Source organism: Branchiostoma belcheri, unplaced genomic scaffold (genome assembly GCF_001625305.1).
Source record: "Branchiostoma belcheri isolate BF01 breed outbred unplaced genomic scaffold, Haploidv18h27 scaffold4, whole genome shotgun sequence".
In the NCBI taxonomy this organism is placed as follows: Eukaryota; Metazoa; Chordata; class Leptocardii; order Amphioxiformes; family Branchiostomatidae; genus Branchiostoma; species Branchiostoma belcheri.
The window spans coordinates 5,116,946-5,137,020 of NW_017804020.1; the positions used below are offsets into that span (position 1 = coordinate 5,116,946).

The following is a 20,075-nucleotide window of genomic DNA, read 5'->3' on the forward strand; positions in this document are numbered from 1 at the left end:
TAATGGTTGTAAGAACCAAATCTGATAGTTCTACAGAACTGACAGGTTGGGGAAAATTAGGGCAGACTGTCATGTGTGTGTATGTGTAAGGGGGGGGGGAAGGCTAGGGTTAAACAACACAAAACCTGGAGGTTTGTTTACATGGTATTAAACATAAGATTTATGGCATGATGATTGATGGGAGAGTTATGTTTTATGCATGGAAAACAAAAGCTGGATATATCAGAGGAAAGCTGGTGAAAAATAATGGGGAACAACCCAGGAATCTGTCAGGATTTCTCCCAGGTAAGTCAGCCTTTGTCTGTGTGTAAACATGTTAGGGAAAATTAATGACTTGCCTGTGGATATGTATTGCCCGGGTAATTGCATTTGGGGTGTAGAAATTTGCTGTGAGGGGGGAAAGCAGTGTGCATGTGTTATTACTTATGATTATGATTACACGTTGTCTGAGACGTTATGACATAACTGTTATGGTAAGGTGGTGATGAATTAGTGGTGAAGTGGAGTCGTGCATGTGTTATATATAATAAGAAGGGAAGCCATGATGGTGGAAACATTGTTACCTCTGACACAAATTACAGCAGAACTGTATTCAGAGGTTGGAGAGTGTTAAAGATAATATAGTAAATGAAAATAAACACATTTAGTAAATACAGGAAACAGAGCTGACAGTATGTTCAGTCAGTAGGATTGACAGACAAATACAATGTATTTTTTTGTAATTTTACAAGGCAAATGTCTTACAAAACATCTAAGTTGATATGGAAGCTTTATTGATGGAATGCATTTCAAGGAAAGTAGTTCTTAGACACGCAATATCATGTTGTTTGTGATGGCAAAAAAATGAGCTTAGCTCAGCCGAAAAAGAGGAAAATGACTTTTGCAAACAGTGGTGATGTGTTAAGGGTAACACTAGAAGCTTTTTGTGTTTACAGTAAGATAAATAAAAATAAACTGTGTTGTATTAGGTGAACAGAGAACACTGATGATTTGTCATGGCTAGTTTATGCCAGTGAACTGAGAGACTAGATCTGTTGATGACAGTTAGACAAATTGGTTTTACATTGTATAAAAGAAAATTGTCATTATATTTATACATGAAACATGTTTTTCTTTACTGTTTTATATAAAGATATGACTTAATATATAGCATGCTGGTATCCTGTATTTAATGATTTTAATCCTAGTGCACAGACAGTATGTTTTATCCAAATGATTCTATATGGTTTATGTGACATAAACCTCCAGAGTCAGCCATAAACCCATCTCCAGTCTTGTTACAATTATCCACACCATTTGTTCAGCCTAATGGCCTATAGGGTGGGGCTGACATATCTGGGTCAGGGAGATGTGGGGGGATGGGGTTTGGCAAGGGTATTGTACAGGCCACACCAATTTTATCTGTTGGTTCGTGGTTTAAAAATGTGTTAAACTGAAGTGGAAGGTTGACATGAAAACAAAGCCTGAGGATGAAGTCTGTTCCTTGGGTTGCACAGTTTCAGGCTGTTAATATTTAAGATCTCCTCCTGCTGAATTTACTGAGGAAATGTGCCAGAACCAAGGAACTAAGTTGAGGGTTCCTCCTGGGCCCTCTACCAGCTATGTCTGGAACTGCAGGCCAATGCTAGCCTCAGGACAAACCTGACATTATTTTGTTAGACAGGTGACCTCACCTGTACACATCTGACAGGTTCTATTGTTCCAGGTGTTTCTGTGGCAGTTATGTAGCCTCACTTGCTCACCTGCCTGTAATCACACCACTGTCTGTGGATTGTCACCTGTAGGGCACAACTCTAAATCTTCTCTGACCTGTCATTTAGAGTTTTATTTCAGTTGTTACTCATGAGAAGGCATGCCTATTTGTGTCTGTTGGCAACTGTTAGATGAAGGGTAGGGATTTTATCAAGGGTCAATGATGTTTATTATTGTCGTCTGACAATACTAGTAATAAAATTAATCAACAATTAATGTTGTCTGCTTGAGGAACTGAAGGTTTTGGCATTTAAACATCACAGAATCAGAGGAAATGATATTGACATGGTGTTATTGATATGGACATGTTTCTATTTCCTATTTTTCATAAGTTTTGGTTGTATACCTTCATGTGTTATGACACAAAGTTTGCACTATTTTTACCTTCCACATGTTTCCTACATATCGAGTACATTCTATTTCCCCCTTCCTGATGTGGAAGATGTTTTGAATTTGCTGTGCTGTAACCTATATACCCACCCTAACCCTTGGGACTAATCTATCACTGCCAGGGCCTATATAACACTCCCTTCCTGGGGTCACCCCTCTGACATAGATGGAACGGCCCAGTTTGCATCTGACCTTGACAGTAACTGAATTGGAGCTTGCCTACCATAATCATAATGGGGTGTTGACTGTGGGCCAATCAGTGAGTAACTAAGTGTCAATCCTGGCCTTGTATGCATGTTTCATGGCAGGGCAGTGTTGTTTACCTGCAGTATGTAGGTCAGTACTGGAGAGGGTACCCTGGGCTGGAAAGGGTGGGGTATACTACCCTGGGCTGGAAAGGGTGGGGTATAGTACCCTGGGTTAGAGAAGGGTGGGTTATAGTACCCTGGGTTAGAGAAGGGTGGGTTACAGTACCCTGGTGTGGTTTAGAGAAGGGTGAGTTACAGCAAGGAGATTTAACCTCCTTGTTTTCGGTACCCTGGGATGGAGAAAGGTGGGTTATAGTGCCCTGGGATGGAGAAGGGTGGGTTGTAGTACCCTGGGCTGGAGAAGGGTGGGTTGTAGTACCCTGGGCTGGAGAAGGGTGGATTGTTAGAGGGAGGGTTTTTATGTGGTTATTGTAACCATGCTGAGGTAACAGCGTTCTGCTTAGTGGGAAACGTGCAGGTTTGCACGTGGCTTGTCACCGAACCATGTCGAATGACAAAGTAATGGATGGATGAAGAGGGAGGAAAATTCCATTGAGGGAATGAGAGCATTGTGGTGTGCTCTCCCTATTCCACAGTTGGGGTAATATATTTTTGTTTGTTTTTGCTATTTGAGTGAGTATAGATTGAATTAGTATTATTCTAGAATTAGATTTCTGATAGCATTCCATCATATGCTTTAGGGAAAGTACTGTACTGTAACCAAATGTACGTGATGTTGTAAAATACTAGCAGCTGAATGATCTGTTACAAACATGTTCCATCTGTCAGAGACTATGGGGAACATGTTTCTGGTTGAAGGTGAGCTCTGTGTGTAATTTATCGGACAGAATGCTGTGATAATTCGCGGGGGATAGTTAGAAGGCAGTGGCTGCTGTGGAGGTAATCGTTATCGATCTGTTATTGCCGTGTCGGGCTGTTTTATACACCCGGCAGGCAGCGTAAGGCTTGAGTTACGAGCTGGGTCCCTGCTGTTGGCAGGTTGTGTATGATGTTTTTCATCGAACGGTATGATTAGAGTATGATATGATTTCCTCAATTTGTCAATACTGTTTTTGTCGTAATACTAGTAGTATTACTGTTTGCTAATGCTTGGTGACAAAGTGTTTGTGTATGCAATGTGTGTGGTGTGTAGTTATATTGGGATAAGGATATAACTACAAGATCATTGCATCAATTTTATGTGTCACTGAGTTTGATGATCATAATTATTGATAAGTGATCTCTTTTCATGTAATTTCTAGATCTTGGTTATTAAATGTTTGTGTATGCTGTCGTTCATAGGATGTTAAGATTACAAAATCATAACCTTCATTTCGTGTTCTATCAAATTTTTCCCAAATACCTTTTGCTAGAATATGATGAGTATGGTGCATAGTTTTGATGACTAAATAATAGAGTGCTTGTGTTGCTGCAGCATTCGTGTGAGAGAATAATAACAAAATCATAATATGCGCTTCATACAATTTGTCACTAATGGTTTTGTTATGTTTGTATCACCAAGTGATAAATACTAACTAAGATTATGACATTTACAAAAGGGCATGGGTATATAATTAGAAAGTCATGTTTATTTTACGTTCTATCGTGTTTGATAGTAATGGTTTAGTTATATCTTGTAATTATGCTGGCATGAATAGAAGGATATGGTTATGAAATCATTTTGTTATGAATCAAATTTGTCACATGGTTAGAGTTGTTGTTAGAATATGAGCTTGTTTTTTGTCATCTCTGTGATTAACTGTGTATGCTGCTTATACATGTAATTTCAGCTCAGTATTGGAGTGGGTTATCAGACACTTTGCTCCTTGTAGCAGGTAACAATCTAGTGCAGAGATTGAAACTGTCAGAAAAGCTGCACCTTGACCTGTGGTGTCTACGTGTTGACATCAGGGGGCAGAATGGCCCCGTGCCCCAGAGAGTGGTTCTGTGTCTGTTCAGAATTATGATTGAATTTACACTGATTTGATGTCTGAGGGAAGGATTTTAAGAGTTGTTCAGTACAAAGCTGTCAATGGCAAATATTACTAAGTGCCCTCAGACTGGAGCAGTAGGTAGCAGTGAAAATTTCAAAATTTTGAGATGATGATTACATGCAGAATTATGATGTAAGATTGAAATCAAATCTTAAAACTCTGCTGATAGGTATCATTAATGTACAGTCCCCAATGAAATTAATGTTGATTCTCGAAAGTGATGAATGTACAGTCCCCAAAGTAATCTATCTGTACCTGTACAGGGTTATAAGGTCATTAACGTATTGGCTTGTCATGTCCCAAACCAGAAAACCTCCAGAAATGTCTTGACAATCAATCTGTGAATAGCCTCATCAGGTGGACAGAGTATTGGAAAAAATGTCTGTTTTCCTGATGACTAATGTTTACCAAGTCCCTTTTGAAGAGCTTTCTTGAACAGTGACAAATTGATGTGGTACCAGTGTTTTTGTGGTTAAACCATTATTGATTCATGTGCAGTGGGATCGTTAACTGGCTTAATTACTGGTTACTTTCTGGGGTAATCGTGCCTTGAGTGCTGGCGGGTGTTCTGGGGCAGTGTTGATATTATTTTGGCAGGCTGTAAAATTGTTTTATCCATGCGTAGAATTGGAGATGCAGTTTTCATGAGCAGGACAGGGAGATGAATTAGAGGTTTTACTGCAGGGATTCAGCAAGGCCACAGCAAGGCAATTTGTTGGTTCATAAATTTGAAATAATACTAATAGTTTGGAACATAAACACGAGTCTGAGGAGAATTTTAAAAATCAGTTTTCATCTTGTCGTATTCTCAATGTCAGAGAACCAAGAAAATAAATTGATTTGGATTATTTATACGAATATGAGAGCTACATATGCAGGGATGAGGTGTGAAAATTGGTTTAATATAGTATAGCAGCCCCAATAAACCTAGAACCCCAATGTGTTCTACTGGTGGTTCTAACTGATGCAGGTACAGATCTGATATTACATTACCCTGTAGGGAAGCAGGTGTACACGTCCCAATTTGTATGTGATTCACAACTGAAAAATGATACTGTAAGGAGATAGCTGTTACCTGCCTGCAGAGCTGGTGTGTTCTATGAACTGATAGATCTAGCTACAGATACAGATGCTGCCCCTGTAGGGAAGCAGGTTCTGTTTGATTCACAGCTGGTTATTGTGGATACTGATAAGTCCTGTTGCAGGATTGTTGTGTAAACATACAAATCTGATAGCCATGGGTGTCCTATCATCCATCAGCCTTACCTTACAGGTGGCAGGGTGCCTGCTGTTTTATACCTAACATTACTAACACTGATATCATGTGGTTTGAATACATCTGTTTTGTGGTACATGTATTTTACTTGCTTTGCAAGAAGAGGACATACATGTAGATGCAGCCAGCTAGCACAGGGCAAGGGGTAGCTACCTAGTACCTTGTAGGCCTGTACATGTGTTACCTTTGACACCGTTACACAAACTGTAGTTTTTATGTTTTCGCTCATTCTGATTTTACTGGTTTGGCTGGAAGATAACATACAGCCAGGGCTGCCCAGATAGTCCATACCTGTGACATGCTGTACAGTGTAAAGGCTGTTAATGAACACTGAGTAGTTTTATGGCAATTATGTGTTTCTCTCTTTGGCACAAGATTTATTTCAAAGGAAATAACATGTCTGATGTGTCAAAGTTGAGAAGTATCCTCAGACTGTAAACAGCAGTGCTTTTACATACACAGTGGGGTGCCTGGACTTTTCATGGGATTTCTTTTTGTTTGTGACCTCGCAAAAAATCTCTGCTGAGATCAGACTGTTGATGACCTTCCTGTAAACCTTTGTGGCCTTTTTGTGGGAATGCTTTTTGTTTGTGACCTCACAAGAAATGGGACTGCTGATGACCTGGTGTGACCCTTGTGGCTTCCCCAAGGCGTAACCTTTGCCCTTGACCTTGTGAATGATAGGGGAGGCTGACACATGTAAATGGCACAAGGTCAGGCTGGAGATGTGGCAGGTAGAGGCTGGGGAAGGGTTGTCTTCATTACTCGAACTTGACTTCTTTGGAATCTGATTAATCTGTCCTTGGCAAGTGCTTAGTCCAGTGACTACCATCTCTGCTTCTAGACTTAGAAGCCATTCCTTACATGTGTCATTGATTGTTATGACTAGATTTCAATGAGCTAAACTGACTCCATGGATTGTTTTTTCCCAGATCACATAAGAAGATGCAGTTCAGATCTCAGAGCTGACATGATGAAATCAGTACTGACTAAGATGGGTATCACTGTGTTGAAGACTGTTATCACATGTTTGCTCCTCTTGTGTTTTCACAGAGCACCGACATGGCGGTAAAGACTCGGACACGTCGTCCATGCGTTCCGCGACCATGATCCCGACGGGCCGCCCTCCAGGTCTGACCTCACCTCACCATGGCAACCCCCGCCCGTCTCTACCCGCCAACAGGACAGCGAAGTCCGCCGGCATGAAGCTGAACCACCTGGTGCCGGTGGTGGCGCTGGACCGGGCCTCCGACCTCACCGCGCTCAAGAAGTCTGCCTCCACCGCCCAGGCAACAACCAAGAAATCCAGCAATAGCAAAAAGTCCACTTCCTCCTCATACTCTTCCAAAAGTAGCTTCGACAAGGAGAGAAAAATACCTCTGAAAGGTCAGCTCCATTTGTTCAATTGTTTACAATCCACATTGTTTTTCAATTGTTTACAATCCACATTTATTGATGTCGTTGCAAAACAAATGATTGTCACCTTTTCAAGTGGTCACCCCCAAAATTATCATCATCCATGCTGCATGGTATAAATTACATTTATCAGTGTAGAAACAAATCTTTTATTTATCTTTTTTCTGTAGTTACTGTAGAATAGTTTCCATTTGATTGTAATTAATTGAATGATGTACAGTGTTAACAAGAAATTCAGAAGATTTAACAAATTTGTTGAGTCAAATATTTTACTTAAAATGTTATGACAAAAATTCTGAAACCAAATATGCTATATCTAGAAAGAAACTTAAAGAACCCTACTACTTATTGACAAGTGAAATTGCACTGATTCAAGCAACAAGGTGAAGTGAAGGACTCTAACATCGTACCATTGACTTTGAGAAGTTGACTTTGTAACTTTAAAGTGGCCATTGTTCAGGGCACACCTGTAGGACAGGTGTGTATGGCAGGTAAGGCAGGTGTGCCGTCAATTTCCTGTCGTCTGGACCAGGTGTTATTTTGGGAACAACAAAGGTGATTCTGCTGAAGTGTTTGTTTTGTAAACAGTCTGTGTTTGGACAGTCCCAAGTGGTCTCACACCACAGTTTGTACTGAACCAAGTCTTATTGCGGTCTCACACTACAGTTTGTTTTAAGGCTGATCTTCTCTGGGTCTCACACCAGTATGTACTTGGACAAGGTGGATGTTTGTCTGTGGTAGTCAGCTGTCCATGTTTGTAGTGGACAGGTCTACCCTTTTAGTGAAATTCAGAGAAAGTGAAAGTGATCTCGAACCAGTTTAGCTCATTGAAGAGCTAATCTTCCACTGGTCGTGACAGAGAAGACAGACGCTATGTACAGTATTTACAGGTTCATTGTACCGGGGAAATGCCCCTAGCTCTTTTCGACAAGAACAATGAACAGTGGACCACGGCTTAACGTCCCGTCCTAAGGACTGCGACCCTAAACAGTAGCGTGCATGTCGGGTGAGCGACAACAGCCGGGATTCGAACTCCCAACCTCTTAGTCCAGAGGCAGGACCGCTAACCACTGGACTACGCACGCTACACAGAGGGAAATGTATAATGTTTATTGCGATATAATATGATTATGTTCATATTCTAACAGTATTTCCTCTGTTTGCTTCCTGCTCAGACCGAGAGTATGACCCCAACAAGCACTGCGGTGTCTGGTTACCCGACATGAAGAAGCCGTGCACGAGATCATTAACATGCAAAGTGAGTAAAACACGTTCCTGACGACTCAGCAGTCAGGCCTACATTCATTTATTTATTTATGTGTTATTACTTCTGCGGTGACATCAAGCAGTTTAAGACAAAGAGAAAGGGATAGAAAAATAGTTCCTAGGGATGAGCTACAGAAATCTCAGCAGCCAAACAATCTTTTCACAGCTCTGAATTGTAAAAGAGAGTTAAACAATTTGTTGCAGTTCTAGTCCTCAGAGAAGTCTTTAAAAACAGCTAAATGTGTGATGGTATCTTAAAAGTATGGCCAAACAGTCCGCACACACCTTCACTTCATTGCCATCTATAATATATGAGCTGCATAAGTTGACACTGATCCCATCGTTGCCTGCAGATTTGTCACTAGAAGACGCAAGGACAGGTTTGGGCCGCGCAGGGGGAATTTATACTCACTGCTGACGCTCTGATGCACTGGGGATTTAAAACACACTTAGGCCACATCACTTTATTTCCTTGGTTGTCCAAAATTTCAAGTAGAAATGATTTGAATTTCAAGATGTAAACAGAGTGCTGTCAGGAATTTGACTCCCTGAAATTGTTGCGTACCACGTTATATTATATATAGACTGCCCCCTTAAAATTTCTTTTTAATGTTGATCTTCCTCCGGTTCAACAAAACCAACCAGTTGTATTAGTGTGGCCTATAAACCCAGTGATGTATAGTACCATTGGAGGTGGCTGATAAATCAGACTTGGACAGGAGTTCATTACCCAATCTGTCTGTCAGAACCAGTCGGGCAAGGGATGAGGCACAGTCAGATGGAAATTTAATTTTGTCCCACAAAGCATTTATGAACATTGCCAGGGGATTTTACTCTGCTAAGTGCTGGCACTAGATCCAGGCATTGCTTCTACTGTTATGGTGACAGGAGAAGTAGATTAAGAACTGTAATTTTGAGCCACAATGAAGCCATTTTATCCTAGTGTTTTGTTGGTCACATACTTGAGAACAGTTAATTTTAGGGAGCGATTTAATTGACATTTGCAGCTTGACTTATTGGAGTACAGGAATGAAAGAAATGTTAAACGTAGGAAATGAGATCTTGTAGTCATCATCATCCATTGACTTCTGTGGCTGTAATGTACATGTAGCTGCAATCAGTCTTCTTTTATGTCACATCACTGATTCTACATGCAAAGAAGATATGGTGTTATGAGGAATGATTGACAGATAATGTCATAAAGATTGATGAATGATTGACAGCTTGTTTGTTATTTATTTATTTATTGATTAATTGATGCTTCCCCTCATGACCATCAGAAGAGAGGTGCCTCAGAGGAGAAACTATTGTTTACTGATTATTTGTTGTTGTTTTCCACAGACACATGCCTTGTCCCTCAGAAGAGCAGTGCCACAGAGGAGAAAACCATTTGACGAGCTGCTGGCAGAACACAAGGCGCGAGCGCGAGAGAGGGAGCGAGAGAAGGAGATGGAGAACAAGCTAAAGGAGCAGCAGCGGTTAGCCTCGCTCTCAGCCCACTCCGCAGCCTTCGCCCCCGAGATTGTGCCTCAGAAAATCACATCCCCCACCAAATCCACCCCACGAACCTCCCCGGGGGTCAACTCCGTATTCCAAAGGTCAGTGGCATAAAAACTGACTCTTAGCACTAAAGAGGAAGTGAATAAAAAGTGATCATTGTTCTTGACTTTTGTGTGTCAAGAGAGAATCAAAATACATTTTTGTTCCCTGTCCCCCACAGGCCATCATTCCAGCCCTCAGGACAGCCTGCTGACACCAGGCACGTCTCCCCGGAACCCAAGGCTCGCCCTGGCAGTGATGGGGAGGGGGAGGAGGAGGCAGATAGCAACGAGAACCTGGACTGTCCCCACATACTCAACCACCCTAGACCCGCCACTGTAAGTAATGAACTGTCCCCACATAACGAACTGTCCCCACAGACTCAACCACCCCAGACCTGCCACTGTAAGTAATGAACTGTCCCACATACTCAACCACCCCAGACCCGCCACTGTAAGTAATGAACTGTCCCACATACTCAACCACCCCAGATCCACCCAACATTCCTATCCTAAGATTTTTATCAACATCTTTACTTTTCCATGTAGGCAAGTGTTGTTTTTTTTGCATCACAAGCAGCCAAATTCATGCCAAATGCAGGACTGACGAATAATGGCAAAAGCCCTGGCTGTGTGTCTGTTGATGTATGAAGTCTTGCTTGATTTGTTCTGACTCTACAATTAGTGTCCCTTTAACCAGTGTTATTTCCATTCTGCAGATGTGTGCATTCGGTGCTCGGAGGTTTGGGAAGGGGTGTTACATGTTCAGCAGGAGGACAGACTTGTTGAGATCGGCGTTCACAGCATTGTTAGAGCGGCAGCTACACTCACCTCCCCTCAAGTAAGGCAACAGCTTCATGTACTGTATTACAATAGCATCATAGTAATGGTAGATACCCTAAGCCTTGTGTGCAGATGTTAGTTCAAATTAACTCTTTCATCTATTGTGCAGTTCTCTTGTGATGTTCTAGGGGGCACTCTTGTTATTTACTCGAGTATATGTGATACTAGTTCATTTGCTGATGCTCCAATGACAACTGTTCTATTATCAGTAAGTAGTCAGCAATTAACCACTAGTATGTGCTATAACACTGGTCCACAACCCAATGTCCAGTTACCTAACTCAAGATTCCATCAGTGTTGTAAAGTTTGACTAAAGTTTTGCTGAACCTGCATTCCCCCCTCCCCCAGGAGACCAGCATCAGAGCCAGTCGAGTCCCTGCACCAGTCCACCACAGAGCACCAGGAACCTCCGTTTGACCCCTACGACCCCTCGCGGATAGGGCCAACGTTAGACCTGGGCTACAAGCCTCCCCTGTTAGCACAGACCTGGGACCTGCCACTGGCCAAGCCAGTCCCACCCAGCTCCAACAAGTCCTCCAAGTCCAAGAAGACAAAAGATTCGGGCTCCAGCAAGAGCAAGAAGAAGAAGTCGAGTAGTGGGGGCGGTTCTTCTGCGCCGCCCGACGTCAGCCTTAGCATGAACAATTCTGGCGTTTACCTCACAAGTGCAAACGGGGCAGTTTCTCTGTCCACTCCAACTGGGTACACCATCAGCAGCAATATCCCGCATATCACCACACAGGCGGCCACCAAGGAGCACCTGGCCAGACTAGGCATGGCCAAGGGCACCCCGGCCATCTCCACCACTCTGGGGGACTCCATAAAAGGTCTCAGCATCGTGGTCACCAATATTGACCCCCTGGTCAATGGGCAGGTTATAAACGTGGGCAGTGGCATGGTCCAAAGGACTCCTAGTCGAGAGAGCGCGAGTGGTAACTCCGCAGGCGCCATATGCAGCACAGGTAGTGGTAGTAGTCACGCAGCAAGCTCTAGTGCCAAATCTCGCAAGAGAAGCAGCTCGTCAAGTTCCAGCGCCAAGTCAAAAGGCGGTAGCAAGCCATCCAATGGAACTCACTCACACAAGTCCGCCAAAAGCTCGGGACAGACTCAGGGTGGGGTGGGGAATGCAGCGGGCGGTCGAGACGCGGGGATTGGTGTCGGGAACAATTCTTTCTCTCCTCTGCAGCCCAGTCCTTCCACTACACCCAGTCCCCTCTTCAGACCAGTGAGTATATTCAGCAGGGAAATTTTATTTTTCTAATCTAAATGGATATGTAATAAAATACAAGTAACAACAAGCAGTAATGTTTGTCCTGCAATTTATCCTGTAGGAATCAGTTTTTAAGCCTCACATTACATCACAAATATGAGAACTAGAATGTTGTTTCCATATGTGTTTCTTTCTGGAAGGTGCTATTTACAGCATCTTATTTCTTGTTCTTGGTTGAATTTGGTTGAAACTTCTGTTATGCAGTAGTAACACAACTTGTGTTAAATGCTATGAATTAATGGAAATTGGCAAAGTCACTACAAAAGATTTCCAGCATTTATGAAGAGTGTTGTGTGTTTGGTTGTCCAGGGTTCCATCAGCCCTCAGATTGCAGACAGTTCACCGCTACCCAACGGCATTGGTCCGTCTCCGCCGGGGGTCAGTATGAAGGGCTTCCCTCCCACCATCAACCACTACCAGAACGTCAACGTCATCAGCCCCGGCCAACACAGCTCCTCCCCCAGCCCCGGATCCACAGACGTCTCACCAAGCAATAGTGGACACATGTCGAATATTGCCAAGTACAGCCAAAGTAAGTACAGTCCAACTACCTAAAGAAGAGACCCCTACTGAGTTCCCCTCCATTGAAGTTGTGGTGGGAAAAGGAAATTTGTCATGACCCTGTGTAAGGATAGCAGTTGCAACAACATTGTTGACTAATTGCAGAGAACTTTGTCGTGTTTCCTGGTACAGGTACGAGCGCCTCAGCCTCCTCTATGCGCGCCAACGCCCAGTTCCAGAAGCACATCGCCATCGCAGCTCACAAACAGCACCTCGACCAACACAGACGCTCCCCCAGCCTCGCAAGTAAGGAAAATACCTTCATCTTTCTTGGTTTATCTGTCTTTTTTCTTTCTTCTTTGATAAAGGTTAGATACTCAGAGAGAACATCACTTAATACAAAAATGAATTGCACAACTGGATAAATTATCAGATTTGTTGTTTGATATACAGTACCGTTCGCGTTATAGTTACCCTAACGGCCGTTACTAACGCGTTTTTTTCCCGTTAGTTTTCCGTTATTAACTGGTTACTTTTCCGAAAGTTTTCCGTTACTTTTCCGAAAGTAACGCGTTTCTTTTTCGTCAGACTTCTCCATTCATATGCAGGCGCGGTAACATCACAGGAATCGTGGGAGGAGTACTAATTTACCTCATGCGGGGCGGGAAATTACCGATACACACCGCTGGAACAGCGGAAGGAACGTTGATCTAGCCTGCATTTTACTATATTGTAACATTTAAAACGTTTTACGATCACCGGCGCAATTCAATTAGATCGACATTTTCTTTTGTCACTGTTGCCCAGGCAAGCGTTTCTATAGTTTGTCAACTTTGTTTTGCTGTTTTTCTCTGTTAACTTATTTTACCACCGAATAAGAAACCTAGATGATCTGAAGTTATAAATGCCCCGCGGTCCGCCGTACATAATAGGCGGCGGGCGTGAGGTAACGTTAGGGATGTGCAAAAACATCGCGGAAAATTCCTATAACACTCGAAAAAAGGCAGCATATTTACACGTGCCCACCAACATTTTTATGGCTAATTATTGACCAGTTTTGGGGAGTTTTGTTATGTCCTTGGAGTTTTGTTTAGAGTGGGACAGAAAGCCGTGCCGCGACTCCGACTCCATGGATCTCCATGCACTTCCGTGTTACATTACGTTGTATGTGACCAACAAAATTACGCCAAAGGCACCACAAATCCACATGTACATATATTTTTTTCCCGAAAATTCTTTTGAGTACGCATTTCGTCACTAGGATGTTGCTAATTAGTCGTAGAAATAAGGTAGAAACCAGCGTAAAAAAATTATGTGGCTTTCTCGAGATCGAGCTCTCTGCACTTCGCGCGCCCTGGCGCCCCAGCATGCAACGGGCTTCGTTCTAGCCAATCACAGCGCAGGTCATCTAAGGTGAACCAATCAGAGCGTAGCTACTTGCATATTATAATGAGCATGCTGCACCCAGGGCGGCCGCGGCCAGGGCGACCGGCCCTGAGTGCGCGGGAAATGTGTTTTGCAACTATATTTTTACGGGGATTTTCTGACGTTTGACGCTGACTTTGGCACGATATGATCGCACTACCATGTACACGCTACCGTAGGCGGCAAATGAGTGGTCATTTTTATATAGTCGTCGAGAAATTTTGGCGTTATGCACCCGGAAGTGAGCCGATCTCAGTTTGCGTTCCCTCGATTTTTGACAGTATCTCCCCTCAAAATAAGAAACAAAACTACCGCTATTAAATAGAACCATGTATTACAATTATCATTTCAACATGATAGATCTATTATATATTCCTTTATTAACTATGATATCATCATGGTTGTGGAAAGTCCTCAGCTGGCGAACCTTGCGCCGGGAGTGACGGTACATTTTTACCGTGAGTAAGCCGCTACTACTACTAGTACTAGTATTAAAGCCGCGCGCCTTACAAAAATTATAATAATTTTCTTTTGTGTCAAAAACCGCCGTGAATTTAAGGCATGAGTTACCGATTTATATTTCTTCTACGGCAGATATTTCTTGTTTCGTCACGTCCCATGACGTCCTGTGAGAGCGGTAGGCCGCCGCTGGTACAAAATGTACAAGACATCGTCTGCCCACTGCTACACTTTGTTGACATACATTGTATTACACAACGTAATTTTCCGCTAGAAATAACTATAGAATAGCATTAAAAGATAGCACAATTCGCTTCACACAGTCGACACATGGATAAACCACAAAGTTATTTTACGAATCACATGTCCACTTGCCTCTGGTGCTGTTATTTTTCAAGGGGCAACATCGCAACACATTAGCGGACGCCCCAGGAGGTGGCAATTTGCTATTGTCTTGTCGGCGCGCAAAACAAACATGAAATCCGACCCTATCACATTAACGCAAACGGTAACGCGTTAGAAATAATTTCTGACGATTTTCTAACCATTTTCTGACGAAAATCTAACCAAATACTGACGATTTTCTAACCATTTTCTGACGAAAAAATAACTCGTTAGTAACGGGGTACCCGGTTAACTATAACGCGAACGGTACTGTATTTTGTAAAGTTCTTAAAGTTCTTGATTCTGGATAATGGCTCTGCAATTCCTCATCATGGCTGTTGTTGTCTTTTATGACGTGCCAGATGGTACGTGTACAAACTTATGTTGTTTTTGTTTGTTTATTTAGGTAAGTCCTCCCATAGCAACCAACATACCATCTACAACCACCAAGTGTACTCGGGGGGTCAGCAGAGGCCAGGAGGGGGAGCCAAACAGCCCCCACCCCCCTTCCCCTTGCAGCAGGTGAGGCAAGTATAACACCTTGTCTTTGTCTATGTGTGTGTCAGGTGGTGTGGGTTAATGGTCGGTATTTAGTGTTGCCATGTTGGAACTTTTTGTATTTTTGTGTGAACAAGCTTCATTTTGTTGTTTCATGGAATTCTTCTTTTCATTTGTTTCTTGTGTTGTTTCAAGTCTGTACGTGTATTAGTATATTGAGAGGTTTCCAAAATGATGTGATCTGGAATATAAAAAGACCCCTTGGTAAACAGCTCTTGCTCTTGTCTAATCCTCCCAAGATAACAGTGCATCAACTGAAGTAAATGTTTTGCTGTGTGTCGACTGCAGGGACTTCTGAGAGTGCCAATCTCACAGCAGAGTACGCAGGGAGGGATGGCAGTGACAGGAATGGCCCAGGGACTGTTCCTTCAGCAGCCGCAGAGACAGAAGCTGTTCTCCCAGGGGGAGGATGGCCAGCAGACTCAGCAGCCAGCCAATGCCATGTGATCCCCCCACCCACAAGGCCCCATAGTCTCCCACTGTACTACTTGTGTCCTACCAGTGTCTTCCACTGCCACGAATTACACAGACACGTAATGAAGAAAAGGGGATGTTCAAAACCGAACCAGTTGAAGAGCGTCTTAGAATCCTGAAGAAATCTGCATTGTGTCTCCTTAAAGTTGACCTCTCCCCCTCAGTCTGTTTCTTCTCCTTGATCAGCCAGTGTTAGGTCGTTGTCATGGTAACAGGGTGAGTTGAATGTGACTTCCAGATATGACATAACCTTGCTGTAGACTTGAGCGCTTCTTGCAATGTTTTCATTATTTTCTATAGGTTTGGAGGGGGGGGATAAGACAGCTCAGAAAGATTTACACCCAGTGAGTGTGGCCAACAAATAGAGACAATGACCACTTTTCTATTTTTCAACGATCTTTGTTTTTATTACAACCCATACCTTCTACTAAAATCTCAACAGGCTGCTTTGGTCTGTTTGCGACAAATGTTAGTTTGGCTGCATTTGGAAAATTTGGAATTCTTATTACCGGTACATTTTCTTGTCAAATATTCCAAAAACTGCTGACATTCTAACAGATGATCAGCACATAATGAAGAGAAAACCATGCATTTTCATGCAATTGAAAAAGGACTTCCCAACATGAAATGTAGAAAAATCTCTGTGTAAATCCTTTCCTCAGTCATGCTGGAATTCAGCATCCAAGTCACCCTGGCATGGTCGAACCACCACTGTCAGCATACCCCGGGCCTAATCATTGGGCTCGCTCTGGCAGGTATGCAAACTAGGTAAGTTGGGGGAGTCCACTTTCTACAGTTGCCTTATATCAACACTGTCCCAGTACAGTTGGACCATTCCACATCCCAGGAACACAATAGGACACACGATAACCCCAGTCGTTTGAATCTGACAACCCATTTGAAAGTGAAGTTCTCTCTCCACAACCAAATACTTTGTCTCACCTACCAAAGTTTCCGCAACTTGCCAGCTGCCTTCAGTATGGCATAACAAATTCTGTTGACGAAACTTTGGCAGATGAAGAAAAAAACTTGTGGAAAGACCTTTCCTTTCCAATGGGGTACCAGTGTGATGAAGCTATCCATGGCTGTGAGACCCGCTCTAGTCCCTCCCTGTTGCTCCTACAAAGTGCTTTGGCCAATGGGAGATTTTTGCCCCTTGGGAATTCTGTACAGATACTGGCGGCTGCCTGAATAGGGTCATCTGGGGACACCGTAACTTATTCTACAGCTTCCGGATGACAAGACGGCTTGTTGGCCGCCCGGAACCATCACAAGCAAAGACGTATATTAAATATAGATCCCCAGGTCTCTCCAGGTGGCACAGCAGAGGAGTCTAGAACAAACTTTAGTGTAAAATGTCTATATTTTTAAAATTATCAATAAATTAAGACCCAGTTGCCACTCGTGTAATACAATCAATGTTGAAAAAGCTATTTTGTCAATTCCCAAGTTGTAACTCTGTACATATTTAATATGTATTTTTTGCACAAAGTTTATGCGCAGTTACTTCTTTGGGTAAATATTTGGCATCTAAGTTTATTTTATTTATTTAGGACAACGTATTTGTTACTTGAAATGATTTTGCAGGCAAGGACGTATGTATCTCAATTTTGTCGTGTTATAACGCCAGGATTTATTATAAAAATGAAGAAAATAGTGGAAAGTCCGAGTGACCTCCACTTGGATTGAGAAATTTGTATACCAAATAACTGTATCGAGACTTCTGAATTATTTAAATCGCTAGACTTGTACTGCACTAGGGCTAGCTAGTATTTAATGCTGAACTTATTTACCATAGGAAGCCGTCAGATAGGAAAAATGTTTTTGTCACCAAAGTTTCCTTTTGTATTGTAACAATGCCCAGTCTTGAGGATTACATTGTTGTTACTGAACAAGCATCTATATTGTACAAATATCGATGGTATGAACTTTTCCGAAAAAAATGTTAAGAATAGGAGGTCCTGAATACAGTATCCTGTTTGTATATATTCATTTGTAGGCAACAATACTTTCAATGTTGACAGAAAAAAATATTATCATGAAAAAAAATCTCATTGCGCCTTGAGAGGTATAATGGCACAGGTGACAATGGCGTCACAGACGTGCGATTTCCCCATGTTGTACAGAACCGCTCCCAGAACTGTCTACTTATGTTCAGCTGATTATCTCATTTCTCAGTTTTGTACCACTTTTTTTGTTATTGTTTAAGAAGAACAGAATTGCGAAGGAGAAAGTTCAGCGGGGAGCGTCCTTTCCAAGCAATCGGTTCTGGTGAGACGCCGGCTCTATGTGATAATCAGGTAGACGGGCGTCCCCAGGCAGAGACCAAACGCAGTGGGTTCGTGTGCCATGTTCGGAGAACCCACACAGGCGCCGGTCGGCAGCCGGGGAGGGCAAATAACAGATGACTTACAGAAACAACGTAAAGACAGGAAATGCACGGACAGACAGACAAGTAACAAACCGACGGACAGACGTGTGGACATGTGACGCACAGACATATGACTCACTGAAGACTACGCAAACCTTTCTTCCACCCTGGAGTGTGTCTCCTGCCTTAAGCTGCTTCTAGAGTTCAACATTATGTTTCCTTTTGACGCTTTGTTTTATTTTATTTTTGTTAGTGGAATTTCAGTCCTTTGGGTAGAGTTTTGAAAGAAGTCCTTCCGTAGGTTCGGATATGATTGTTGCTGCTTTTGTACATATCAGTATCAGCCAGTGAACTGGGTCCTGTCTTGAAGAAACCGAAAGTTTGCCCTCCTCGTCTGCCGCGCGCGTGTCCATGTGACGTTAGATCTAGACAATTTACTGTCATGTCTTTTCCTCTTTTCCTGTGGCAAAAAATCCCCAGTACCCGACTTTTTGTAACTCCCTGTAAATAAAATTTAATTTATACCTGTTTATGAAACTCTTGCTGCTTGGTTCTTGTGCGTTTGAGTTAGAGAGTGAATGGATGAATGAATGAATAGATAACTGCTTTATTAGCTTGCTGATGCGTGACAGCCATATGCTAAAAACAATTACTGTGAAAATGAATATGGCTCTTTCGAGCGTCTGTGACGTCGCCAAGACCAGGGACAAGTACATGTTTGTATTTCGAGATAAGACAGAATTGCTATTCTTTGCAGGTATAGATGCAAAGTTATATCATACCCGGGCCGCGATAACGTTCGATAACGGGTTCCAGACCGGGCCGTACTTTACGGTACGGCCCGGTCCGGAACCCGTTATCGAACGCTTCCATGGCTTCCATAAAACGATTCGAACGCGTTGCGCCCTAACCGCTTGTGCCCCTTTCGAAAATTCGAATACAGAATCCGGACGTTGGAACTGATGTTGTTGCATTTGAGGGTCTAGTGGCACCAACTTTTGGCTCATCTTGCATTGAAATGCGCGTTTTCTTGGGTGGGTATGATATAAATAAAATACAACACGGTGTATTCCGCACCGCCCTCGGTCCCGGCCCTCCCGCGAGTCGGATCGCCCTCCGGCCTGCGGCCGTCGGGCGATCCGACCCGCGGTCGGGCCGATACCTCGGGCGATACGGAATACCCCGTGTTGTATTCTATATGTACATAACACATGCCGGAAACTTTGGACTAAAAGAACCAGAGCAAGAGTATACCACAGACATGTCTGACACAGTTGGGTATCTATAGGTTTCTGTGGGGCCTCGTTTTAGCCTTGTATTAAACCATCTCACAGAAGCCTGTGGTTGCACTACCCACACCCTTCACTGGGCGGCGCTTTAGGAGCACCGTGTCACGGTCAGGTGCAGCTCGTTTGTAATGGCGAATGGAGTTCAGTGATTGAAGTACATTTTCCTTTCACAAGTCGGCGTTTCATGGGCATGCGCACCATGTCACGGTCAGGTGCAGTCCGTTTAATTTTGTGGCTAGAAATGACTTGAAGGCACGCAGATAGAGTGAAGACATGAGTAAGGCAATTCTATCAGGCAGAAAGAAACGCACCCATTAAAACACGGAGCGAAGAGAAGATTTGTTGCGAAAGTGTTTGTCTTCTCGACGTTTTTTGTCAACGTGTAAATAGAAAGACTGGGTGAACTTTTCAAGCAAGAAAGCATGGAAGATTTCTTGGGCGTTCAGCACCAAGGACAGGTACAATAGTAGTCAGGATCGTGTGTGTTGATTAGTAGTTAGCGACCCTGTTGGTAGTAGAGTATCTATATATCTCCATCTTTCTCTTATATCTGTGTGGACTGATGTGTGAAGAAACAGATCAGGAAGATATGACGAAGCTTGGAATGGCACGTTCCATCCT

The 20,075-nt window shown here is 43.0% G+C and overlaps 1 protein-coding gene across 5 annotated transcripts in view; it reads left to right on the top strand.

The window, feature by feature from the left end:
* Window positions 1–18,697, top strand: part of LOC109477299 (ataxin-7-like protein 1) — a 45,111-nt gene extending 26,414 nt beyond the window's left edge. For 4 of the 5 annotated variants that reach the window (XM_019778412.1, XM_019778414.1, XM_019778416.1 and 1 more), the window contains 10 exons: window positions 6,714–7,046; window positions 8,252–8,334; window positions 9,684–9,940; window positions 10,063–10,219; window positions 10,600–10,721; window positions 11,072–11,948; window positions 12,303–12,525; window positions 12,687–12,800; window positions 15,169–15,284; window positions 15,609–18,697. In XM_019778412.1, coding sequence (XP_019633971.1) covers window positions 6,714–7,046; window positions 8,252–8,334; window positions 9,684–9,940; window positions 10,063–10,219; window positions 10,600–10,721; window positions 11,072–11,948; window positions 12,303–12,525; window positions 12,687–12,800; window positions 15,169–15,284; window positions 15,609–15,767 — 2,441 coding nt within the window. In that variant the 3' untranslated portion in view covers window positions 15,768–18,697. Of the gene's footprint in view, window positions 1–155; window positions 286–6,713; window positions 7,047–8,251; window positions 8,335–9,683; window positions 9,941–10,062; window positions 10,220–10,599; window positions 10,722–11,071; window positions 11,949–12,302; window positions 12,526–12,686; window positions 12,801–15,168; window positions 15,285–15,608 lie in introns of those variants that run through there. The other variant, XM_019778413.1, reaches the window with a different exon arrangement.
* Window positions 18,698–20,075: the final 1,378 nt, after the last annotated feature.